At 34.1% G+C, this 26969-nt stretch overlaps 7 protein-coding genes across 18 annotated transcripts; 5 read left to right on the top strand and 2 right to left on the bottom strand.

The window, feature by feature from the left end:
• Positions 1-46: 46 nt before the first annotated feature.
• LOC126852872 (transcriptional repressor protein YY1-like) lies at positions 47-3377 on the bottom strand. The gene is made up of 3 exons (XM_050598132.1): positions 2707-3377; positions 908-1463; positions 47-728 (listed from the first exon to the last, which is right to left on the bottom strand). The coding sequence occupies exons 1-3, from the start codon at positions 3194-3196 to the stop codon at positions 614-616; spliced, it is 1161 nt and encodes a 386-aa protein (XP_050454089.1). The 5' UTR covers positions 3197-3377; the 3' UTR covers positions 47-613.
• A 223-nt stretch (positions 3378-3600) lies between these two features.
• LOC126852877 (gamma-secretase subunit pen-2) lies at positions 3601-12795 on the top strand. 2 transcript variants are annotated; one of them, XM_050598150.1, is made up of 4 exons: positions 3601-3919; positions 4143-4247; positions 4333-4494; positions 12496-12795. In XM_050598150.1, exons 1-3 carry the CDS (start codon positions 3859-3861, stop codon positions 4470-4472), a joined length of 306 nt encoding a protein of 101 aa, XP_050454107.1. In that variant the 5' UTR covers positions 3601-3858; the 3' UTR covers positions 4473-4494; positions 12496-12795. The 2 variants fall into 2 exon arrangements, with proteins under 2 accessions (XP_050454107.1, XP_050454105.1); XM_050598148.1 differs by lacking the exon at positions 12496-12795 and having other exon boundaries at positions 3602-3919; positions 4333-4663.
• On the top strand, positions 4422-9483 carry LOC126852876 (EKC/KEOPS complex subunit LAGE3). 8 transcript variants are annotated; one of them, XM_050598145.1, is made up of 4 exons: positions 4422-4494; positions 8975-9044; positions 9133-9261; positions 9336-9483. In XM_050598145.1, exons 2-4 carry the CDS (start codon positions 9028-9030, stop codon positions 9481-9483), a joined length of 294 nt encoding a protein of 97 aa, XP_050454102.1. In that variant the 5' UTR covers positions 4422-4494; positions 8975-9027. The 8 variants fall into 8 exon arrangements, with proteins under 8 accessions (XP_050454102.1, XP_050454099.1, XP_050454097.1 ...); XM_050598142.1 differs by lacking the exon at positions 4422-4494 and adding an exon at positions 8277-8412; XM_050598140.1 differs by lacking the exon at positions 4422-4494 and adding an exon at positions 8349-8412 and having other exon boundaries at positions 9022-9044.
• LOC126852869 (glucose-6-phosphate exchanger SLC37A2) lies at positions 4792-7902 on the bottom strand. 2 transcript variants are annotated; one of them, XM_050598127.1, is made up of 9 exons: positions 7626-7902; positions 7407-7485; positions 7189-7324; positions 6747-7112; positions 6391-6435; positions 5954-6152; positions 5728-5876; positions 5108-5410; positions 4792-5027 (listed from the first exon to the last, which is right to left on the bottom strand). In XM_050598127.1, exons 1-9 carry the CDS (start codon positions 7900-7902, stop codon positions 4959-4961), a joined length of 1623 nt encoding a protein of 540 aa, XP_050454084.1. In that variant the 3' UTR covers positions 4792-4958. The 2 variants fall into 2 exon arrangements, with proteins under 2 accessions (XP_050454084.1, XP_050454085.1); XM_050598128.1 differs by lacking the exon at positions 6391-6435.
• Positions 9538-10285, top strand: LOC126852875 (phosphatidylinositol N-acetylglucosaminyltransferase subunit P). The gene has a single exon (XM_050598138.1). It carries the CDS (start codon positions 9538-9540, stop codon positions 9919-9921), a length of 384 nt encoding a protein of 127 aa, XP_050454095.1. The 3' UTR covers positions 9922-10285.
• On the top strand, positions 10285-12327 carry LOC126852873 (methylenetetrahydrofolate reductase). 3 transcript variants are annotated; one of them, XM_050598134.1, is made up of 5 exons: positions 10285-10686; positions 10982-11208; positions 11470-11624; positions 11738-12060; positions 12135-12327. In XM_050598134.1, the coding sequence occupies exons 1-5, from the start codon at positions 10469-10471 to the stop codon at positions 12211-12213; spliced, it is 1002 nt and encodes a 333-aa protein (XP_050454091.1). In that variant the 5' UTR covers positions 10285-10468; the 3' UTR covers positions 12214-12327. The 3 variants fall into 3 exon arrangements, with proteins under 3 accessions (XP_050454091.1, XP_050454092.1, XP_050454090.1); XM_050598135.1 differs by having other exon boundaries at positions 11464-11624; positions 12146-12327; XM_050598133.1 differs by having other exon boundaries at positions 11464-11624.
• Positions 12647-26911, top strand: LOC126852871 (probable citrate synthase 2, mitochondrial). Its single transcript, XM_050598131.1, has 4 exons — positions 12647-12795; positions 22982-23137; positions 23823-24746; positions 25033-26911. Exons 1-4 carry the CDS (start codon positions 12751-12753, stop codon positions 25297-25299), a joined length of 1392 nt encoding a protein of 463 aa, XP_050454088.1. The 5' UTR covers positions 12647-12750; the 3' UTR covers positions 25300-26911.
• Positions 26912-26969: the final 58 nt, after the last annotated feature.

The raw sequence follows: 26969 nt of genomic DNA, 5'->3' as shown, positions 1-26969 counted from the left end.
AAAAGTCGTAAGTATTACTAAGATGGTACAATTGAGTCCGACGGAAAAAGATGCATCTTCGTGGTTTATTCTCATCTGAATTTCTCCAAAATATACTGTATACAATATTTTAATTGTACTTATATATATTTATAGATATATACAGTCGAGTGTTGTGTATATGTGTGTATGTGTATTAAGTGTATGTTATGCGAGCGCACTCGATTTCGTTTTGTTCACAAGAGATTGAGCAGTGCGCGTCACAGTCTAGCTTGCGTCGTTACCTTAGAAGGTACATTATATATATATATATATTTTTCTTTTATTTTTTTCTTTTTTAAGTAATGCAACTTAATTTTATCTGCCCTTTCTTGTTTTTTTTGCGATATCATATATATATAGTGCTTCAGATATTTTTTAAATAATTCGTATCTAAGCACGGAGGTAATATTTCATTAATCAATCCGTTCAATAATTCTCTTGGGGCAGTTGCTTGCCTGCCTGTCATCCGCGATGACATCGCTTGCACGTATCGTGAAAATATTTACACTGTTTAGATTAATAATTAATGATTACGATATTTCAGTAGTAATGTTCAGTAGTGAAGGATACACGAGATCAATATTTAAGGGGGCTAATCGGCGTAGACAATGAACTGTTGATTGTCCACATCTGCAACTTCAACTTGAACATACTGAGGCTGCTGAAGTTGAATTTGTTGTACTTGTCTCCCAATCGCGTTTCGTGACCTGGAATCATTCGATAAGATAACGTTTCATCAATTAACGCAGTTTCTTCTTTTTTTTTGTTTTACTTTGAATTTTAGATTCTTTCGAATAATTTCTTGAAACAAAAATTTTAAAGTGTTCTCACGTCTCTATTTCTTGTCTTGTTTCAAATTTTGTATGACAAGGCAATAATGACTTACTTGGCTTTCGCGTGAGTCAGTATATGAGATTTGAGGTTCGTCGATTGCGCGAACTTTTTACTGCATCCGTCGAAGGGACAGACGTACGGCCGGTCGCCGGTATGAATTCTCACGTGTGTGCGTAGATTAAAGTCAAGACTGAACCTCTTCCCGCATCCCTCGAACGTACACTGAAACGGTTTCTCGCCCGTATGCACCAATTGATGCCGTTTGAGTTTGGAACTTTCGACGAACGCCTTGCCGCACTCGGCGCATACGTGCACCCGGGGCCCGTGCGTGTGCAGATGCTTGCGCATTGCGCTGTTGTCCCGGAACATCTTTGTGCATCCCTTGTGCGGACAGGCGATCGTACGCTCCACGCCGTCCACCACTTGCGGCTTGCGTACCTTCAGCTTGTGACCGGGTCGCGCGAACTCGGCCAGCTGTTTCGGATCCGAGAGATCCAATCCCGGCATCCCGTCTGAGACCGAGCTGTTTGAATTGAACTTGGCATTGCCTGTCTTGCCTGTCATGTACTCCGTGAAGTCTGGATCTGGTTCTGGATTCGAACCTTCATCTGGAACATCCAGGTCAGGCTTTAAGAAAACGTTATCTTTAACAGTAATAAATATTAAATATTTCGAAACGAAAGTTGTCGAAAGGAATCTTTCAATTTTTCTGTTACTTTTTTGATAAATATTTTCTCATATAAAGGCAAAAAAGCAGGATAAATTTCGTAGGAGAAAATATATCTTCGCAACGTTTGAAATTTACTCTTATCTCTTAGAAATCGAAGCGACGAAACTTGTTAAATTCGAAATCATAAAATGTAAAACTTAGATATATTTTAATATCATCTTTCCATATTTTTTATTATAAAAATTTAAAAAAATTATTGTTTTATTCGACGTATAATATCGGATAATATAAAGGAATTCACGCGCTGAGCGTAACGGGACACCCGCTATATTACCATGTTTTCAATAACACTCCCAGATTTTTCCCCCCAAAATTACAAGACAATAATTTATTTCAAAATTTTTTATCCAAGAAACAACACACACGATTTATCTTTACAATAATTCAAACAGGGAGTAAAAATTAACAAAAAATTATCAATCATTTCAATCATTCTGTACCAATGTCATCAACGCGCCTCGAGCTTTAGCGCACCCGGTATATACGCCGCGGTGCAGCATGGATCCCTCGTGACGTCAGAAGTCGAAGCGTTGCTCTCGTACTTCGCCCGGACTTGTTTCGTATCCGTGCGCTTCGAACTGTCGAAATTTACGGCATATTTTTTTTCCAATAAAACTCAACTCCCTCTCTCTCTCTCTCTCTCTCTCTTTCTTTCAAAGACGAGAAATTGGTATGACACTCTCGGGACGACGTCGACGGTCGTCGGACGCGTTCGGTGGCGTCACTCGCACTTTCGCGGATGAGTCCGCCATTGCTCGGCGGCGGGCAGCTCGTCGCCGTAAAAGAGGCCATTTTCAAAATATGGCTGCCCCCGTAGCGAGCATAATGGCGTTCGGACGATCAAAACAAACAACGCGATCTGTCAAGCCGGTCGTACGCGCGAACGACGGAGTCCCGGGCCGACGATTTTCCTTTCGACGATCGCGCGAGCAGCGAGCGACGCAGTATCGATCTGAGCATCGCGTACCGGAAGTGCGTACCCGCCCGTGGATACAACCGGGAGAGGAGCGAGGAACAGAGAAGGAGAGAGCTTCTTTAAGAACGCGAAGCAGAACGTAAAATAAAAAAAAAAAAAAATAAAAAAAAATGCCGAAAGGAATGCCCGAACATTGGATACTCACCGTCGTCCGTGCCGGACGCCCACATCGTTACCGAGAACTCTCCCTCGAGCGTCTTGATCTGCACCTGCTTCTGCTCCCACTTCCTAGCCTTGGTTTCCGTAGCCATCTCGCCGAAAATCGCGTGATCGGACGCGCGGAAACGCGTGCCACCGCTCTTGCGCGCCTTCTTTGTGGCCTTGCGAGACGGTCCGGGACTCGACTCGACATAAATGTCGTTCTCCGGTACCGGGATCTGGTCGTACACACTGAGCGAGTCACCACCGACGATCTCCTCTTGTGTCTGTAGTATGATTTCCTCGCGGCCCGGCTCCGGTAGCGGCTGCAGCGCTATCATCGGCTGCCCGTCCTCGCCCTCGATCGTCGTCTCCACAGTCTCGCACGGTATCTCCACCGGTATCGCCTCTATTTCGACCTCCTGGATATCCGGTTGAATCTCCACTTCGGTTATTATGTCCGAGGACGCCATATTAATCTCCGGCGGCGACGCCATATTACCGTACCAAAATGGCTGGCCTGGCTGACACAGGGCGACCCGAGCGGGGACTCGGGCGTCCTGAGATCACGTGATCCAAGTCACGTGACACCGTCTAGCGCCAACGAGCGCGTCCATAGAGATAGGGACGTGTAGATCGCTCGTAAAAGTAGCGACGCGACGGAAAGAGATAGCGATATTTGGCAGGTTATATATCTCTTTCTAAGTAAGCGGAGAAGTCGATCATAGAAGACATAGAAATATATATTTCTCCTTTTTTATCAAAGATGAAAGGGCGTAAACCCATTTACGCTTATTAGAAAAGGGCTATCTATGGTATACCTATTAAATAGTACTGCCTTTTTTTCATTCGAACGGATATTTTCCATTTATGGTGGGGATAAATATATAATAGGAGCAATCTATTTTATGTCTATGAACGCAGCCATGACGCCATCTTAGGAGCGCGATGAGATGCTCGAATCTGTCAGCCGTGGTTTTTTTTTCTTTAATTTATTCGAGATAATTATATAAGTTTAGGAATAACATTGCGATACATGACTCGATGTGATTAATTAGTATCTGATTGAAAAGCCAGGAAGGATACAGTGACTCAAAGCGGTATCGAAAAACCTGTGTGACAGAAGCATAGGTTAGAAGACATCAGGATCGCTAACGAGATGGATTTGACCAAAATATCGAATGAAAAAAAGTTACACCTTTGTAAATGGTATTTTCGTGGTATGTAATGAATGTTAATATTACAATGTATCATTAGTCTTTTAAAAATTTGTCAAGTTTGGAATTACATAATTTTAATCTTAAATTTGCTTATAATTTCTTTTTTTATTTCTCTAAATATTGAATGTATACTTACCTAAAATGTAGAGGGTAACAATGTAACTAAAAAAAACAAGGTCTGTTCTTACATCTCATCAGTGTTTTTTTTTTGTTTTTGTTACAGCTGGTTTCGCATTGCTGCCATTTCTGTGGGCTGTGAATGCAATTTGGTTTTCAAAAGAGGCTTTTGTTGCTCCACCTTATGAGGAACAGAAACAAATTAAGAAATGTTGGTATCAATTAATTTTAAATGTATATTTTGTGTAAGATATACTTTCTCTCTTTATAATGATATAAATTTGTATTTCTTTCAGATGTAATTTTCTCCGCTATAGGAGCAACTATTTGGACAGCTGCTTTAGTAGCTTGGATAATTACCTTTCAAACTCAAAGAGCTGTGTGGGGTGAATTTGCCGATGCTATCAGCTATATAATTCCCACTGGAATTCCTTGATTTTAACGCCAGTAATTTGTTGGTATGCAATAATTTATTACAAACATATATATTAAATTATCTTTGTATATTAGTCTTGCGCAATAATTATAATTGTAAATTTATGCAACATTTTATATTTTATATAGTAAAAAGAAAGCATTTTTTTATAACATATATAAGTGACTATTAAAAAATATCGATCTCAAAAAGATCTCCAATTTAACCTAGTAACACAATTATATCTCTTTTTTTTTAAAATGATTCACACATGTTGCAATAGCGCAGTTGCAACAAAATACTATAAAAAATATATTTATTTTTTGTACATTTCAATCGTATGTTTCAATTTTGGACTTGCTTAGGAATGCTGTACAACATTTTTATGTACTTTAAAGAGAATACGAGCGAAATTATAGGTACACAGATCCAAATACGCGTGAAATCGCGTACTTTCACATTTATATTACACTAATTTACTTTAAGCTTTAAGCTTTGTTTCAGAGTCTAAATTTGTATGACTCTTCGTCTTTGTATGTATAATCTTACTTCTCGATAAACTAATCTGGACAAAAACTGAAACACGATAAAATACAGTAGGCATGTTACTTATGTAATAAACATCTTCGTTTTCATGCAAGGGAAAATAGACTCACCAATAGGGCTAATAAGTCCGCACACATAAGCATATGAAACACATTGTTCCATTTAGCCCATCGAGATACTAAACCCGCCAATAGCGGACCAACTGCAGCACCAATGCTGCCAGTTCCGTCGATTATGGCAGTCACTGTAGCTAATGCTTTTGAATTGTCTCCTAAGTTAGGATGAGTTCCTAGTTCAGCCGACACAGCGGTCGTTATCAAAGCATAAGGACCATTCACTAGTAATCCTGCTATTAGTAATAATACTATGTTGACGGCTAGATTGATGTTCCCAATATAATTGTATAAAAATAACTGTGGAATATCACATATTAAGAAAAATTAGTCTTATGTTTTCCAATCATACTCAATAGTATAAAGTATTTAATGAAATCAGAGCGCATCAGATCTTAATAACAATATTGAATAACACTTTAAAAAGTGTTATACTTTAACGCAAATAAATTATGTGAGCAATGATTAATTAATCTTTCAGTTTACATTTTTAGCTTATAACACATTGCTATAGTATAAAGTTAATATTGTGTGGATTTTATAGTTTTTTTTTTTTAAGCTTTTGCTATCATTTCACTATTGACTCTGACATTGTTTGCAAGTAAAACCATATTTACCGCAGGACATGCGAATCCAAACATTGCGGCACATGTCAGGGCACTCATGCCACTAAAATCTGAGAGAATACCGGCTGCTATGGCGCCTGCTATTCCGCCGACATCGAACAGAATTGACAATGTCGCGCTCGCAGTTGCGCCATACCAAGCTATGAAAGAATCCAAAAGAATTATAAAGTGAAACTTTACATTGTTAATTGAAGAATAATATTCTCGTGATACCAACTTGAAGCTTCGATGTACAATGGTAACCAGTAGAGGAATGTATAGCTAACAAGCTTCGCGAAAAACAAAGATAAGGAATATTCGATGACACCGGGTATCTTCATGGCTCCTATAAATCCGATCGCATTATCACGAGGTACGTGATGCATACGACGGTGTCCTAACATCGGGCTGGTCTCGGATCGTTCATTGACCAAATGCTTTAAAAAACATATATAATATATTATATATAATATACATTTTAATGGAAAGAAATTGTAATGTTGATAAATTTTATGCTAATACATATTATTATACTGCTGCATGCGATATTTTTACACACTTTAAGAATTGAAAATAAATTAAATATGCATAACATAATACATGCATTATTTACACAATACTTAAAGTATTTGTGAGAATATTAATATTAGCTATTGAAGAGTGGCATGCACTTACGTTGACAGACGGTTGTTCACGGCAGACACAGCGATAGGTGACACGCTAGGTAGAAGTACACAGCAGATGATTGTTTATTATGGGTAGTGCAAATTATAAGTCTACTAAAAATAACTAAACATTTATCTTGCTATTACTGAAAAATTAGGAAGACTGGAAGAAAGACAGCAGCTACAAGGAACGTTTACAATAGAAAAACATGCTTATAATTTAAAACATGCTATTACTCGTGTTAATTAACAATTGTTATGCTACAATTTTATAATTTCTACTAAATTTAAAAAAGACAACAGCGTGTTATACGTGTGATATTTACTGAATGAAAAGACAAAAATATATTATCAATAGCAACTTACATCCTCGCCGATACTATGAGAATCGGAACCTACATCGGTCTGATCATCATCCGAACTGTTCATTATGTCGATTTTCCGATATCCGACAGAAGCGGGCGGGCTGTATCCTATGTCAATAGGATTTGGCACTAAGAACAGAAAGAGGAGGAATCCCACCGCTCCCATTATCACGCCGGGCACTATGAAACTCAGACTCCAATCGGACTCGACATACGCGGCCGCGATTAAAGTGCCTAATATATTCCCCAAGGATGTATGAGAATTCCACACTCCGAAGATTAAGCCTCGCTTGCCTTTTCCGAACCAATTTCCCACGACTGTTACCACACCGGGCCAACCAGAAGTTTGAAAGATTCCGCCTATTGCCTGTTATTATGTAAAAAAAAAAGAGCAAGAAAATGAAAATGTAGATGTCGATATGTTTTATCAATCTGACATTTACCTGCACGACAATAAAGTACCATAGACTATGGATATTATATGATTTAGCGATTCCAAATAGGTAGCACGAGATGCCTGATGCGAGCATACCGAAGGAAAGGAAGTATCGCAGATTTGCTCTCTCCGCTATAAACCCACTGCACAGGAAAAAAAAGATCATCGTTACACAAAATATTTCTGCAGTATGGTAAGTGAATAAGCTCATTTCAAAGTATCCACCTGAGAAACATAGCCGCTGCATACGCGAACAGGAAGGCTGAGTCCAACATGCCGAGTAATGCTGGTGCATCTTCAGTGTCTATAAAAATAATTTTTGTATTATGTCACGGTCTAATATATAAAAATATGATGAATGGATATTGATAAATTAATTAAATTATTAATTATGATACAATATTTATTTTAATATCCATCATATTTACATTTATCTGTTCTTACCAAATGGAGCCCAATCACACCAAGTGTCACGGTTGCTGTCATTCACTGGAATATTTGGAGGTGGTGGCAAATTGCTACAATTGTGAGTCAAGACACTTTTCACTACAGATATCGGCTTCCGAGTCATATGATAACAAGTGTATGCTAAATAAGTGAGCACCAATATTCCTCCTTGATGCCACATCATCCGATTGACACGACGATGCTCACAGCAACCATTGCACATATATTTTAAGGCTTGAAAGCCCCATGGCAAATCTTTCATCAGCCCATTCATATTTAATACTTTCTTCAATGATTCTGGATATTCAATTACTTATCATATGTGTTCAATATTAATAATACTCAATCTATTAAATCTCTGATCATTAAATAACAATGCGCTGGTTTCTGTGCTTTGATGCATAAATATGTATTTTACACAATATTGTATTTAGAAAATATTTCTATCTCTCCGTAATATTCAATACAGAATGTAGAATGTATGATTGTGTTAAAATAAATAATTAAAAAATCATTATTTTATATTAATTAGCTAAATCTACAAATAAGAGTTTATGGATTCTTTTGCACATAATCTCGTGATAAATTAAACGTCATAATTGTAGTAAATACTTTGTCAATGTTATATTCGCGACGTTTTTCATAATACTAATCCGCTATCATCGCTGAGTGTAATTATAGAGTAATTAGAGACTGATAGGTGACGACGACAAATGATAAGTAAACACAGCTGTGAATCGTAACCTAGAACAAAGAAAGAATTCAAGGTTCAGGAATGACTGAAGTAAGTCTCGAAAAATGTATTACTCACTCATAGGAGATTCCGGAAATAAAATTTGATAAATGCAATCTCGTTCTTATTTCTTTGTCTTCCCCTCTAATGGAATGTTTATATTACACAATGTACAAAGTGACAACTCAACTATGATATCAGCAACGCTTATACGCGGTCTCGCATACGTAAAATCGATTATAACATCGATATAAGAATAATTATAACACGTTTTCTTCAATGTGTTAATTATTGCGTAAATCTTGAATGATTTTATTATTATTTAGATAAATACGATTGATTATACGTTACGTAAGTCAATTCATCTCGTGGTCAGTTTTAGGTTATCTATTGTAATAAAATAAACTTTTTTTAATGAAACCTATAATATGATTTATAATTAAGATTCTATATACACGCACATGACATGTTCAACATCAATTTATATAGAATATTTAATTAGTATATTTAGAGAGTATTCTGGAAAATCGAGTACTATATTTATTTATAGTATATATATTTTAGTATATTTATAATTACAGTATATTTACATTGCTTTAATCTATGTTTGCAGAATAGCAGAACGGCAATTTTAATTTTTTAACTGTCTTTTATCTATAGAATGCCATGAGTGATCTCAAGATGTATCCTTATTTTACAAATAATTTTCTTGCGGTAGCAAGACTTGTTACTCTATTTGTGCCTCTAGTTAAGAACCTTAACGCTGTGTAGAGATCTGTCTGTGCCTTTTCCAAGTGCTCGAGAAGCAGAAGTTGCGTATCAAGTGCTTCGAGTTGACGAAGAACCACCAAGAAGCGGAGTCACAAAGAAACTTGTATTAAATAATAATATCCTAGAAGTGTAAGTATGCAGAATAATTTCAATAAAGCAATAATTGTATATTGTTATACTAACGTTTGCCACTTTCTTTGTAGATCATTCAGTGGGAAGGAAGCACGGAAAGTACGCGTGGGACTTGGGGCCTTCTTCGATAGTTTACTACTAGTCACGGAAACCATTCAACAATTTGGCCCACCTGAACCAACGTACAATCACTACTGCGAAACTAATACACATGAGTAATATTTTTTAATATAATTATATTTTTTTTAATGTTGTGCAAGACACGCCGGCATTATGGAACACACTCCTGCGCCTTACGGTCCCAGAGCCGTGTACGGATACGCTATGTACATAGGTGCAAATATGATTTTTCTGTTGTACGTGATATGGACGGTGGTGCCGGACGAAGTACTGCACGATTATTTCGGCTTGACTTATTGGCCATCAAAATATTGGGCGGTCGCGATTCCCATATGGGCGCTGACCGCCCTTGCTACATTTGCCTTCCTGATCTATCCGGCTATCAATATGTCAATAACTCCGGATATCGATGATATACGTACCATCACGGATAAATACGCCCTACAGAAAACCGAGACTGCTCCAGGCGGAATACCAGCTGTATCTGATATACCCATTACAGAAGTTTGCAGGGAATTGTATTTGAGAAAAAGTTAACTTTATATGAAATATATGGCACAATTAATTTTTTAATTAAGGAATATATACAATTTATTAGAAATATTATTTGAGAAACCTATACATATAAAGCTGAGTTAATTGTGGAAAATGTTATAGAATAATGATTCACTTGCGGTATTAGAATAATTAAAAAAAAAACGTTTTCAACAAATTTACATAACATTCCAAAATTAGATCTGTATTATTTTAGAAATAAGCAGTATACCACAAAGTTAAACCAAACTCACGTATCCAAATATATGGTAAAATATATAAATATATAAATATATGCTAGACATTTTATTTATATTATTGTGCTTATTTATTATTAATAAATGTATGTATGACAATCGTTTTTGACATCAAAGGTTTATTAATATTTCTTTTCTTCTAATCAGAAATTTTGTTTCCTTACATTGTAGCATACATTACTGTACTATACATATTTTTACTCTATACATTACATAATTCGATAACGAACTGTTAGTACAGACCGAGGAATGAGAGTATCAACATTTCCATTCGCGATTATCGTTTATCTATAATGAGAAAACTCATTTTTGAGAAGAATCCGCGTGAGATGAATAACGCTGATAGAAATGAAAGTGAGAACGAGACTTTTACGCACAATTCTTATATTGAAAATCGTTCCTTCCAGTTTGTGGATTTGCGACAATCCATAAAAGATAAAATTAGTAAAAGCGAGATATTTTACAGTTTCGAAATTGTTTCTGTGAGGAAACCCAAAACATTTTATCAAAGGTTTGTACAGCAAGAGGAACTGAAGAGAGTTACACAATTATAAACTATTAATATAATCTGGTAATTACAAAAATTATAATAAAATAGAGAGGAAGCAAACTTTTTTTTTTAATATGAGACTTTAAATAAGTGAGATTCTTGTGTGTAATAGTTTTTAATATATTTTATTGAAGTTATTTATATATACAATTAGTCTTATATATATTTTTAATAAAAATTTATTTTTATTTTCCTAAAATAAAAATAATAAGACAGAAAATATAATATTTATTTTTAAAAATGTAACATATATCAGGCTTCTCCTAGACATGGATAAATATTCGCCTCTTTTTTACGCATTAACTTGGCATAACGAAGGAACTTCTAGCAGTGATAATTATTTGCCTTTGGATTTGGTAGAAATTTTTCCATCCAATACTCTTTTGCATCTAGCAGCTAAAGGTTTAAAGCGTGATGAAGTCGTTCGTATCTTAAGAAAAGCCCTTGCCTTTGGAATAATTAACATATTTGCGCTACAAGGAGGTAATATTAATTTTTTGTAGATTCTAATTTATATATTTATATATTTTTTATCTAATTTATAATTTATATATATATATATATATATATATGCCATTTTTCTAAGATAGATTCGGGATATTTTGTTTGTCGTCACGTAATCATCATAATCTTTTAAATGTCTCGCGATAAAATGTATTCTTGAATAAGTTTAATTTTTTATTGTTTTCATAAATATTATATGTAAAAAAATACATTATATTTATTTGCGAATCGAAGATGCAGATTCGTTAGATGGCGACTTCAAGTATGCAGCGGATTTGGTTGCTTTTATAAGGCAACAATTCGGTAATACGTTTTGCATATGTGTGGCAGGTTATCCACAAATGCATCCGAAATCTTTTTCAAAGGAACTCGACTTGCATTATTTAAAGGCGAAAGTAATAATCGATATCTATTCCCAATAAAATTCCGAATAATATTTTTCAGCCATATCTTTTTTTTTTTACAATACATATTTTCTTGAATAAAAGTTGCTATTAAAAATTTTTAGGTAGAGGCGGGCGCAGATTTTATTATAACGCAAATATGTTTCGAGTCTCAAGTTTTTATAGACTTTGTGAGAGATTGTCGAAAGATCGGAATTCAGATTCCAATCCTTCCCGGAATTCTCGCGCCAACGGATTACAAGTGTTTAGAAAAGATGGCAGATATTTGCACGCTCGATATCCCTATCAAAATTAAAAATGATTTAGCGCGAATAAAAAATGATGATCAAACGGTGAAAAGATTTATGATTGATTTAACCGTGCGGATTATTACGGACGTAATTAAAAGCGGAACTACATATGGTTTTCATTTATTTACATTGAACAGGTAAAAAATATTAATAACGCTCAAACAATATTATCTCTCATACAATCGTATATTGTTGTATTATATATTTGTAGATTGTCATTAGTGGCGGAAATATGCAGACGCGTAGAATTCAAACCGCAAGTGCGATCTAGCAAATCTTCTGATACTTAATTTATATTTCAGGCGAATTACATATATGTATTAATCAAGGGAAGACATTGGTCACACATTCAAATTAATTTTTGTACTAAACTATAAAACTAAAATAAAAATGATATAATTGCATGTTTTTTATTCAATCTTTTAACTCTGTTATTATTTCTTAAATCATGTATATGTATATGATTTTTTATTTCCTCACAGCATATGTAATATCTAATATTTTAAGCATCGAAAAATAGCCACATGCAAATGGGCGTGAAATAAAAAAAGCCACGAATTATATTATTATAGAAACGTCACGAAATCATGACAGCGCGAGGGCGCCGCGCATTCCGAGCCGGACCTGAGCAACGCGCGCAGGCAGCGCATGCGCACGTCGCAGGACAGTGGTGGTGAAAGCGGCGCGACCTGAGTCAGTCGAATCGGAGTTGGGGGCGTCGTAGCATCGCGTGGACCGGTCGATTAGTCAGACGATCGAGCGAGTCGAGTCGGTGAGTACGAGGAACGGACAAGAGATTCCGCGCGCAGGATTAACCGCAATACAGGATGGCGCTCTTTCGTTTCACCCCGAGACGCTGCCTCGAGCTTCAGGTAAGTCTATCCGTTGCGTTTTTTCTCACGCCCCGCGAGGACATTTCACACTATCGGTCGTACCGGTTTTCCTTTCGAATTATTAGTCATTTATTTTCTCTACCTGTCCCGTTCGAAATTCGAAATTTGCGATGCTGATCGCGGCGAGGAGACGCCGCCTGAGAAATTTGCGGGGCGGGTTCTCGTCTGTCCGCACGAAGGAAACACTAGCCGAATTCCCGCGGTCCTCTATCGACCGATGCGACGAGAAAACCCTCCCATCCACTCGAGATCGAGGGAGCGGATGTGCCTTGCGAATTTGTCGATAGACGGACGCTCGAATGGCTATGATAGATCCGAGCGATCTTACCGCGAGACGGAATTTCCTGTTAGAAAATGAGATCGAGATTTGATTGAGATCGATTTTAGAAAAATAACATGATATTTGTGGGATGATTGTCCGTGTATGTGTGTTGGTGATGTGTAAGAGTGCCTTCAATCGAATTTATAAAAACAGGATACAATTAACATTTTTTATAACATTTTATAACATATTTTTATTCTTATATATATATATATATATATATATATATATATATATATATATATATATATATATTTGTAATTAAAAATAAGCCATTCTATGGATGATGGAACATTCTGTATATTGTTTATATATGTGCGGTCTATGCAATGTGATTCTGTAGTAGTATCATTATGAATAAGATATCCTCATAATAAAAATGTTTTTTTTTTTTTTGATATTTTTATGTCTCTCATATATGTGTTTGTATAAAAAAACATGTGACCACAGAAGTAACAAAACATTCTGTAGTGTTTAAATATGTGTGGTCAAATGTGATCCTGTGGTAGTGTCATTACGAATGTGATGTTCTTATATACGCTTTTAATTGAATCTCAATTCAAGTATATATTTACATTTATATATTTGCGTTTACCGATTCGAATATATATTTTGCATTATATTACAATGGCCTTTAGAAAGTTTTATCGGTGTTGAATTATCATCAGCCTTATTATATATATGGTGTCCCAAAAAATCGGATATCGCGTTCCTTGTGACACACAAATCATTACCGCATGATAAAAAAAAGATCGAAATTGATCGAAAGACCCCAAGGTTACAATCAAGGTCGAATGTTTCTGGGACACGTGTAGTATAGAGAGAGAGAGAGAGAGAGAATTACATAAGGATATCCCGAGTTGTTATATCTTTAAGCAATGTCGATCGATTCATGTCTCCGTAATGTTCCAACAGTGCATTGAATGCAGGACTTTCCGCAAAACAAACCTGTTTTTTTTTTTTTCACACAACGGGAACAGAATTACTCATACGTGTCATTCATCGAACAGGTGGATGACGTCTTTACCGAGTAACACTGACGTCAGACATATCTCTTTGTTCTATTTAGCCTCATCGTGAAACTTCACGCGCCGTTTGATACAAAGTTTAATTGAGCGTTTTGTTCTTTTTTTTTTTTTTTACAAAAATCCGCTAGAGCTCGTAATCGCGAAGTCGTTTTTTGCGCTCGACAGGTTCTCTACCTGAACGTCGAAGAAAATTATTTCCACGCGCAATGATTACGCAATGCGTGCCGGCGCGTGTTCAAGATCCTCGCGAATACATAATACGTCGATTGACATGTGTCGCGTGACTATGCGATACCGATTTATACAGAGTGACCGAGAAACATATGTCCATCCAGAAATTGGATCTTTAAATAATTATAGTCGCGCTGAGTCTTTGTAAACAAATATCGTGTGTCCCTGAGGTAGTCAGAATTTTTAATCGTACATTATCTTGTTTATCAAAACGTCAAAAATCTAGATTATTAATATATGTATTATCAATATATGCATTTGAAAAATCTGTTAGATAATATAGCTTATGAGAATTTATCATGTATCTTTGGGCATGTTATAATGCGTTTTAGAACAAAGGATGTTTTAGTTCTGATCGTAATAACATATTTTACGATCTGTTTAATAAATTTTTGCCATACGCGGATAATTAATTTTGAATAGAAAAATGTACAATTTTCCCTATTTCGAGAAATCAGATTTTCGTCTATTTCGTGTATAATAAAATAACATCACCGGATATTATACAACGTGTGCGCGCGAATTAATATACATGTGGTGTACATAAGCGTGTACTTGAGAGGACTCTTTCGTCTCGTGTTCTCCATTGAGCGATTTTTTTAAGACACTGGCTAATTTTAGGTTCGAAATGGGAAATCCGATCCATATGGTCGATCACGTGGTATATCATCTGGCCGAGTTATTTGATTGTTTTTCCTCGATAATTTGTCGAATTGATAAAAAGTCTCTTTAATATTTAACTTTAATAATAAATAAATAAATGCCCTAAGAAAATGAAAGCTCATATTTTAATGAGATTACGACTCTTTTCAACGAATTTCGAGAATATTTTTTTTTTCTATGATAAACTGATAACAAGGCTACATTATCATGTTGCAACTTTCTTAATGCTTGTCGTTAAATATCCGAATGATTGAGTAGATATTAATTAGAAAGCTTATTGTTAGCAATATACTTGTGAATTTATTATGTCACGATTTTTGGCAAGCTCGGAGAGTTTTTTGTCGATCGCGATTGTTATACATCTTATAACTGTTACCTAATGTTGACGATACGCCATCTCTTAACAAACTATTTCAGGGGCGATCCTTTCATTTCAAGCTTGCGAATATACGCGCATCATTTATTATTAGATTTTTCTCTTCTTGACCTGACTCTCTGAATGTCAACATGTTTCATTGCCAATCGCGTATTTCGTAAGGCAACTTTTCTTCACTCCTTTTGAAATCGTTATTTTATCCGGGACGAGTCGTGTTGAAGAACTTTCTTTAAACATACAATTCTCATAGTAATTTTAACGTTAAGTTTTTAATGAGACGCGAAAGTAGAAAATATTTTCGAAAAATTTAGAAATTTTTAAATTAATTTAATTAAACTTTGTTGGAAATGTGCATATATTTATTCGTTTTTGCCTTTTCGAGATTCTACGGGATTATTCTATCGAATAAAATATGCAGCAGAATTCGAAACTGATGCGAATCCGACGTTGCTATTTTAAATGTCCTTAGTTATGTCACAGTTTTAAAATTAAAAGCGTTGTACTTTTGTGTGTGTGATGAAGATCATAGTTGATTTCGTCCTCATTTTAAATTGAAGATGTGTGGAAAGAAAACATATCAATTATTAAAGATCTATTAATTATAGATTATTAATTGTTCGATAGATTACTTGAGGTATTGCAGTAGTATGTGCTCATAGCTTTTCTCTGCAAGTATTGTACATACATTTTTTTCGTGATGCAAATATTAACTGAAGATGATATCAAAGTGTTATCTTACATTGAATAATACGTTGATTATTGATATGTTAAATATTGACTCATATGTTTCCAGATAACATTCTTCTCGTAATATAATACTCTTAAGATAATGCACGAAAATGATGATTTTAAGCTTGATTCAAACTTACCTGGTTACGTGTTGACAAACTTACGTGTTATTTTGCTGCGAAACATGTTTAAATAATCATACGTATATATATCATATATATAAAAAAAAAATTATGATTACGATTTTTTAAATTTTATATCGCAGTTGTTTTATTATATAATTCTGGGATTACAATTAATAAAAAATTTATTAAGATCGAAATACAATTGAAAGATTTTTTAATATATTTTATATATTTATATTTACGTGTACATAGAAAATTCGAATCTCAGAACTTATAAAAAGTGATATCTTGGACTCCCCCGTCGCTGCTCGTTTTAGCGCCATTCGATTATATGGCACGAGATCAATTAGATAATTGTGAGCGACTGACAATGCCCTTCAGAGCGGGTCGGTTACGCAATTGGCGATAATGAGAGCATTCTCACATGACTTGCCGACACTTAATCGAATGCGAGTTGAATTGATTGACAGCTAAGATGCCAAATTATCATCTCTTTGTAAAATTAATGACTAAATAATAATTTCTAAGCGATTGTCAGATTTAATTATCTTACAGAATTTGTTAGTGATATGTTTCAATCACACACATATTAGTTTTAATTTATATAAATTAATTTAACTAATATACAATTTAATTTATATAAATTAATAAAAAAATAATATTAATATATTTAATTTATATTAAACATTAATTTTTGTTGATTACATTATATGTAAATGTAAATATAATAATTTGCTGAATTATTTGAATAAAATATTATATAAGTGGATGAAGCTAATTAATACATATATGTAATTATATGTTAATTTGTCTTAAAAATTTTATTATTATTATCGTGCGACCTAGAATGCGAGCTTAAGAATGAGAGGTCATTTTTAGCAAAGGAAGGCAATAGAAAGGCAACGAATCCAAGCCATAGTAGGTTCGCAAACAGTATGACACAATATTTTTTTTCCGCAGTATAAGAAAACCGGTATTTATTCGAGATCGTCTGAAATAGGATTATAGCGATAGTCTCACAATTATATTTTATTATTTTTAGAGTTACAATTTTATATAGAATTATATATAAAAATATATATTAGAAATTAATAGATTAATTTCGAAATATAAAATGTAATTATCATATTTGATAATGTTAATTACAAAATCTAAAGAATCTTTAATATTTAAAGAATATTATTTTTTTAAATGTAGTTATGGATATGCTATTAGAATTTGTTTTACAGACTCTTTTAAATAACACATATATTTAAATAGTTTTATTTTATTGCTAGATAATCCATATTCTTTATATTATATATATTTATTTTGATTTTATTTATTTTATATTATATCTTGAACTTTACTTTTTTTTATTATAATCGAAAGTATATATTCGGCAACAATCGATAACATATTGTTAATTTAAATAGCATGTAATCGATGAAATATAGCTTTAAAGAAGAATGCAGTATGAGCAACGATGATCGATCAGTCTTGAAATAGCGCGATATGTTCTCGTGAAAATATCGCGATATATTGATTTTCTCGAGGATATAACTTTGCCACTTATAGAGAAATGAGATCGCGATGTCCATCTGCCGAATATCGTAATCGAATCTGTCATTTTCACAGTGATCATTGATCGTCGATCTAACAATAATTTATATATTACTGACTTGATACATGCGCGAATCGTGAAATTGTTGTGACGCCTATGTTCTCAAAGTCCGTTGATAAGCAATAGATACAGTTTTCATATAAATGTTGGTGACAATGTTAAGATATAACGTGAAGACTCCTTTTAATAATCAACGCATTTATATACGAATGGAATATTAATAAAATATAAATTTGTCATTAAATAATTAAACGAAACACATTGTTAGAACTGTAATTATCCGTCAATTATGTCAAATAAATATTATATAATAAAATTTAAGTAACTTATATAATATAATTTAATGAAAAGTATGAATTTATTAAAATTATTAAAATTATTGTTTAATTATTGTTGTTAAACTTGAGATTAATGTAAGAGAAAAATAATTATCTAGAAGAAAAAGCAAGTAACCGATTTTGTGAGAAGTGTTAGGAAGCCGTGGAATATTCAGTGTGAAAATAGATCTTATCGTAGTGAGCGGTATCTCGGATCCCGTTGTATGACAATTGGATTTTTACGATCGAAGGTGCGGTTTTACCCGTACGATGATGAGATAATCGCGGGTCTGAATACATATGATGCGACAACAAGTAGCGGCGTATAAAACAAAATCAAATATGCTACACTGCGTACTAGTTAAATATATATCGCTTATATCAGTCAAAGGATGATAAAATTCTTGGCAATGACAAGATCAGAAATCTATTTCGCATCGTTTCGTCATTCGACATATGCGGTTTTCATTGATATAATTAATATGATTGTCGCTATATATTCTATGAATGATGCAGATATTGCCTATTGATATAAAATAAGTGAGAGAAGAGATTTTATATTTTTTTGTATATGTATATAGATAAATATAGAAAGATATAATATATGTACATATATATACATATATATCTTGTACTCGATCTTCTCGATCGTCGCCCGGAAAACCGAATGATAAGCTTTCAACATACACATAAACGCTCTATAGATATATGTAAAATATACTATATATTATTATATATTATTTATAATCCTTGTAAACTTGCATAATTTGTTTTTCGGCACACGGTGCCATTGAAGCCGTGTGACATTCCGTTTAAATTGGCACTCATATGTATTCTGCAACGATCTCTCATGCGATAAATATCGATGCATCGTTTGCAATTTAACCCGATAATCTAGCATACTGAAAGCGATACCGCTCACATTTCGCACAATGCATTCGCTTAATAATTTAGCGACTCAGCGAATTAAATCGCGAAACTTTCATATATTTACGTCTTGTCATTAAAAAATCTCAAATAAAAAGCTCAATAATAAATTATCATTATCAATAATCTTCTGGAAAGACTGATATAAAATGACTTTATATAAAAGAGAGATACGGATATAAAAAAATAGAATGGAAATTTTACTATAATTTCCTTGACATATAATTGATAATAATTTAAAATTGGAAACAAAATACATTATATTAAAAATATAAATAGAACACGATAAACAATAGGCTCTAAAGTTTTATTTTATTTTACAAACATAAAGTTTTGGGGCGCATTATTTTTTTTAGACATTTTTTATATTTAATTTTCGCGAATTCATTGTCGTTTTTTTCTGAAGTGATTACAATTGCCATCGGGGTTTAATAGGTTAATTGCATATATTAAAAGGTTAAACACGTTTATATTGTAAGCTTGATTGACCCTCAAAGTTCAGACATCTTCCGATTGCCATTCAATCATTCTGTGCTCTGCTATCTAAGCTTTCGCGGAATTGAATCTCGATAGATAAGTATTGTTTTTTTTCGATTCTGAAACAGGAAATTGCACTGATAATCTTTTTAATATCCAATCGAATGTTCATCGTTCCAAATTAAAGATTAAGATTATAATTGCGCGATTAAGACAAAATAGCAGACAAAAATTTTTATTATTATTAACTTTATAAATTATTATTATTGTTATCATTTATTTAAATTTGTATCATTTTTGGGGGGAATTTAGAGAGATATAAATAGTTTGTATATATTTTCGAAATTATATATATTATAAAGAATTAGTTTTTATGTTTCTGAGAGTGGGATTTCCAATATTCCAGAAATCCCATTCACGTCGCGTGTTCGAATATCATCGCGGTAACTCGAATTATACAAGTGCAAATCGTTTTATTTTTAGCCGTGCCATTGGCTTTCTTCCCGGATCTCGCGTTCTATCCAACAACGATGTTCTCATTCAGCCGATTAAGATATGAAAATATTAGCAATATATTTTTATCGTAGATTTCTTAAATTTCTTTTAAGATATAATAACTGAATATAGAAATTGTATCAGAAAATAAAAATATTATTATTTCTCTGAAGCACGACGCACACTCGTAATTTTTTACACGAGGTTTCGTTCAAATTTTTTTTAAACATCGACCGAGGACTCCCGTCTCATCATTCCCGATGGATCAATTGGGAAGATGTCTCTGTCAAAAGGACATGACTTGTGCTTTGTATAATGGTCAGGGTCGGATTGCATTCAAGTGCAGGTCTCGTGTTAAATTTACTCTCGCTTTACATAATCGCACGCATGTTACCGTTTTTTTGTGTAAATATAACGTGGAACGTGCGCTATCAGACAGATGATAAGAGCTATGACGAAGCATGATCTTTGAACCAAATCACTTGAATTTAAAGGTGCATCGTGGGCATGATAGCGGCATAATGCGAGACACTTTCTCTTTCGATCAATAAGAGTGTCTTTTAGAGGACAGGAATAAAAAGAGAAGGGTTAAAAAAATTTTTTATTTAATACGCAATATTTTTTACATATTAATATTTGCATGGTTTTGTATTTTTATTTTGGCTCGTGTTTGCTCAAATTTAAATATATTAATAAACAATTACTTTAAATGTGTATTGAAAAAGATAATGGACATTATTAATAAAAAATCAATTTAAACAATTAATGGATTTTTTCTAAAAAAATATTTTAACAAGAGAATACTTTTATATTTTAACAATAATTTTTTAAAGACTTTTGATCTGACAGTTTAATTTTAAAGAAAAATTAAAAAAAAATTTGATTAATTACGATAAAAGCCATTCTAAAGTTACTTATAAAAAAAATTATTTAATAAAAAGTCTTAACTTAATAATGTTTCAGAAAAAATAATTGTTTAATAAAATGATTGATGTCTATCGAAATCAAAATGAATAAGATATAAAGTTTTATATTACGAAATTATTTTCTCGTTAATAGCTATGTTTTCTTTTATAATGTAATAATTATTTAAATATTTTATATACCGAACATAGCTATGGATCTGAAAATTTTGTTACAATAAAAATATTATTGTCAATTCTAATAATTAAAATTGTTAAAAATAATATTGAAGATAATTAAAATTATTATCTAATTAAAATATTCAAAGAAAATTTGTTCTTTCAAAAATTCTCATTAGTGAAGCCTCATTATTTTAAATTCATGTTATCATTTCTGCTACTTGACACACTTCGTAACTTTACCATATTTCATCTTGGCTTATTATATATTACCTATTGAGTGTCGTTCTTTATACATAAATATTCAGGTGTATTTTTTATCGCACGCGTGTTGAAGAAATTCTTTATCGCCTGAATTAGTTCCGACTGCAGTGCACTAGACATGACGCAAATAACGGGACTTTAAATGAATACGTCATTTTCGTTTTGCTTAAAGAAAGAAAGGAAAAAAAAAAAAAACGAGGAAAAGATAAGACTATGTCGGATCTTTGTATTCGTTCCGATATCCAAAGTCACGAAGTTCGAGGTTCATCAGTATTCACGCATTCACGTATACATGTATATACGTGCCTCCCTCATACATTGCAATTATGTAACAACAATAAATCGATCTTCACCTTTTGTCCAAAAACCAAAATTGAATATTTATATGTCGCTGAATTCATCATCGTTTATATTACTCGCAATTATCATTTTTATTGCTTCATTATTATTTTATTATTGTTGTTGAAAGGTATATTAATATTACTATATTAATATTAATAACAAAATAATAATAAGTATTTTTATTTTATATACTATACGTCTATCTTTATATGTTATATTATCATTTCTGCTACTTGACACACTAACAAATTCACGATGTAATATATCCCAATTTTCGTGTTCGGCTCCAAAAATACTGAAACTTGCTATATTTCTATTCCTCTAAATTAAGCTCTTTATCGTATTAGATAATAATATACTTTCTATCCTTCGTGGAAATAAGCGATATAGAGGAGGGAGGAGGGATTAATCCACGCCGATGGCGTTTCCGTGAGCTACTGATAATGACCTCGAATGCGAGATTCCGCGACCCCGCTTTTATCTGAGTTTTTATAGACGCTCGATGGTGCATGTCAAGATGAGAAATTATTTTTTTTGCATCGTCATAAGGAGTCAATCAGACGTTTAGCAAAAAAAAAACATATCTATCGCATAATTCCTGAGTAATCGTGACGTAATCGCGACGTAATCGCGCTCTTTCTAAAAAATCTTTCGATTAAATTTGATTGATAATTCTACTGTTAAGATTATTTTTAAATTGACAACTTTTTATTCTTTTGATGTTAAATTACTATTGTTAGGATAAATAAATAATTTTTTATCCAAATAATTATAATTGGAAATTGAATTTTATTATCATAAGATGTTATAATCACATGACGTCAGTTTCACAAATTGCACGGCTTTTGTATGGAAAAATAATTTTTTGAAATTATTTCCCGTCGCTTCTTAATATGAAATCAACGCAATTATAATGCAAGAACTTGATAGATTGCGTGTAGTACGACAATTTGTTCTTTTTACGTAATCCACGTGTGCTTTTTGTCGTGATGATTCTTTACACAACTCGTACAAATATAAAAGACATCTATCAAATCAAAACAAGCATAGAAGTCTATGTAGTCGAAGAAATAAATCGAAAAGATAAAGCTGAACAAATATGTTTATATTTAATTCTGAGGTTTTTAATACATTTTGTTATTGTTAACAAAGCAATTTTATCATGACTTCTTCCTCTTTTTCAGACAATAACGAAGACGGTCTTCTTGCGACAGTTGACTGATGCATCCACAGATCTTAAGAGGATTCTTGCGGAGAAGATTCCGAAGGAGCAAGAACGTGTCAAAACCTTCCGTAAGAATCATGGATCCACTAAGGTTGGAGACGTTACTGTCGACATGGTATGATGTACTTTATTGCTGCCTTTGTTATTTTTTTCTCTTTTTCTTTTTCTATCATTTATAATCCCATTTTATATTGCGGTTAAAATTAGCTACATTACAGTATATAATTGAAATATTGATAATTACATTAGTCATGAATTCTCATCAGCTGACGAATTTCACGGATAAAGATTTCACGTGATACGAGTTGTTTTTTTTTGTCACTCTGACGATAAGGAATGATTGCGGGACCGCGTGCTAACTATGTGATAGTGATAGCCATATCGCGCATTGACAATTTTTCCATTCGCTTATGCAGATTCTTGACGATAATTAGGGTATTTTTTTTTGTAGGCGATTATCAGTTGAATACAGAATGTGGAGATTAATCGAACGAATCGTGAGCTCTCATGTGACGATCTTATCATCGCACGTGAAGATATGTGTATTTACATTTATTTATTCGTGATCTCTCCGTGTCAATTGAAAGCATCTCGATATTTCTTTTATATACCCAACTATTAAACAAAGAATATTAATGTTAATTATTAAGATCTTTTGTAATTTATTAATAGCCACAATTTAATCAAAACAAGTTGAAAAAAGATCCAGACAATTAAATAAAAATTTGATCGATTATTTATATAACATTAATTTTATTTCTATTATTAACACATATTAATATATTTTTATTCAATTGCAGATGTACGGTGGTATGCGCGGCATCAAAGGTCTCGTTTGGGAGCCATCGGTGCTCGATGCGGAAGAAGGCATCCGTTTCCGCGGTAAATCGATCCCGGAATGTCAGAAACTTCTCCCGAAAGCGGCTGGTGGCTCGGAACCGCTTCCGGAGGGTCTCTTCTGGTTGCTGATCACCGGCGAGATACCCACGGAAGCGCAGGTGAAGGCCATCTCGCAGGAATGGGCGTCCAGGAGCTCATTACCCGAACACGTGGTCAAGGCCCTCAACAATTTCCCCAAGACCCTGCACCCAATGACGCAATTTTCCGCGGCGATCACGCTGCTGAACAGCGAGAGCGAGTTCGTCAAGGCATACAATAAGGGCGTTCACAAGACCAAGTATTGGGAAACCGTGTACGAAGACTCGATGAATCTGATTGCCAAGCTACCGGTGGTAGCGGCCACCATTTACCGTAATCTCTACAAGGGTGGCAAAGGTCTGGGCTCGGTCGACGCCGGCAAGGACTGGTCTTGGAACTTTGCCAACATGCTCGGTTACGACAATCCACAGTTCGTCGAGCTGATGCGTCTCTACCTGACGATCCATTCGGATCACGAGGGCGGTAACGTGTCCGCACACACCACTCACTTAGTGGGATCAGCCCTGTCAGATCCGTACCTGTCCTTCGCCGCCGGTATGAATGGACTGGCCGGACCGCTCCACGGACTGGCCAATCAGGAGGTACTGGTATGGTTGGAGAAGCTACGCTCTCAGATCGGCGACAACCCGAGCGACGACAAGCTCAAGGAATTCATTTGGAATACGTTGAAGAGTGGCCAGGTCGTGCCTGGTTACGGACACGCCGTTCTCAGGAAAACCGATCCGAGATACACGTGCCAGAGAGAGTTTGCGTTAAAACATTTGCCGGACGACCCATTGTTCAAGGTAAATTGCACATTTCCACTATCTAGAATGTCAAGTGTGTTCTAAATATGCGAATAGAAGAACTTTTTGTGCAAAATGTAAAAAACAAATTATATTATAATAAATTATATTATATTATAGTTTTACTTTACGAATTACTTTTACTTTAAAAATTTGAGAGTATTAATATTGGAATTGAAAAAATTAAATTTAAATTTCTCTTGAAACACTTTTATTGATGTTGTAATTAGAGAGTGTTGTATTTCAGATTATTAAATTTTAATATTGATGTAATTTTTTTTTGCAGTTGGTCGCGCAGGTGTACAAGGTGGTACCGCCGATCCTGTTGGAAACAGGCAAGGTGAAGAACCCGTGGCCAAACGTGGATGCTCACTCGGGTGTGCTGCTGCAATACTATGGCATGAAAGAGATGAACTATTACACGGTCTTATTCGGCGTATCGCGCGCATTGGGTGTGCTTGCTTCCCTGGTGTGGGATCGCGCTCTAGGATTGCCTATTGAAAGGCCTAAATCCCTCAGCACTGATCTTCTTATGAAATATGTCAAAGGTTAAGATGCCCGTTTATCACTTAATCGATGATCGTCATCGGCGTTACTTTGAAATCAGTCTCGTCGTCCCGATCTCGTTCAAACGACACGGGGAACTTCGCGAAAAGGTATATGATGCCGACCTCGATGGAGTCACCTCAACGACTCTGCGCCTTATCAAGTGGACGAGAGTATGAATTGTAGAATGAAAGAGTGAAAGAATGAAAGAGAGAGAGAGAGAGAGAGAGAGAGAGAGAGAGAATGTATGAAAAAGACAAGGCTAGGTATTAAATACGACAAATAATTACGTTATAATAATGTATTATCTAAATGTAGAATTAAGAGCAAATACATCAATATTTCGTGTCAATGAAATGAAATTCGCATTAACTTTTTTCCTGTTGATATTTTCGAATATAAGCGATTACAAAGAGTTGTATTAATTATAATATAACTGTCTAAATATAATATAATTAACTTTCGAATCGCTGATACATAGAAAATATTGCGGGAAAAGTTATACGAAAGGCAGTTGTTGCAACGTAGTTGCTTGTTTAAGCAGAAACATAGATTGGTCCAATAGTAGAAACTGCCAAACTCGTGAGAAAATTTAAAAGACATCGTACAAATCCAAGAATTGAGTTTGAGACGTCTTTAAATGCAAAAATATCTCTTAGACTTTTGAAAGACGTTTTTCGTGAGATGTAACATTTGGAAATACATAAAATAGAGACACATCACAGATAGAAAAAGCATTATTGTAAATACACTCATCGCTCTCAATATTCAGTAATTCGTTAATTATCGCTAGAGATTTAGGAGCAAAGGATCGCGTATACGCGAAATTTAGAATAGTCAACGATAGTCAACGTATTAGCAATTAATTTCAGCAACACGAAGGAAGTGAAAAATGGCGATTAAGTAGCAAATTCATATTGCGTAAATTCCAGACATAACATAAATTTAAAAAATATCGTTTAGACGTCTAGAGTCTAGAAGATCCAATCCAGCTTGGATCATCGTTATTCGGATGATTTTCTCAACTGCCTCTCGGAGTTTTGCATATTAGTTCAAAATTAGTTCAACAACACGAAGTAGCAATTAGTACATTATATTAGTATGTTGTCTTGCCTTGTCATTCGAGAGGGTATACTGCCTAAAAGTGTATATTACATTTTTTAATTATTAAAAAACTAAATCTGGTTGAAAACTAATTTTCATGAATAAAAAATAAATTTCAAGACAATAGTCGCCAAAACGCGAACACATAGTTCTAATTAATTTGAATGTAATTCTCCTAGTTGTTAGTTTACTATCCCACTTCTCTCTCAGGAAGTTTATTGCAATTAAAATGTTCTTAGAATGGCGGAAAAGATAATATTACTGTGCCGCAAGTTGCTGTAGTTGCCGAATACTTAAGAGCGAGCAAAAAACAGATGCAGAATGATCAATAAGCACTTAAATATAGCAGTCAACAGTCTCGTCGAACCGCTAACGCGGTTTCTCGATCGTGGCGAGTCATTGCGCGTAAAATTAAGGAGCATGATCAGTGATAGAACCACTGTTATCACAATGAACGAGTGTGTGCGTACCTTATTTATAATGAAAATGTGAAAATAAATGGATTAAAGGTAAAACCGGTTGAAATCCTCCTTAGAGTTTGGAACTCGCAACACTAATGTGACATAAAAAGAA

This window comes from Cataglyphis hispanica, chromosome 11 (assembly GCF_021464435.1).
Source record: "Cataglyphis hispanica isolate Lineage 1 chromosome 11, ULB_Chis1_1.0, whole genome shotgun sequence".
Classification (NCBI taxonomy): Eukaryota; Metazoa; Arthropoda; class Insecta; order Hymenoptera; family Formicidae; genus Cataglyphis; species Cataglyphis hispanica.
The sequence above is the reverse complement of the archived record's forward strand: the minus strand, read 5'-3'. Positions and strand labels throughout refer to the sequence as shown.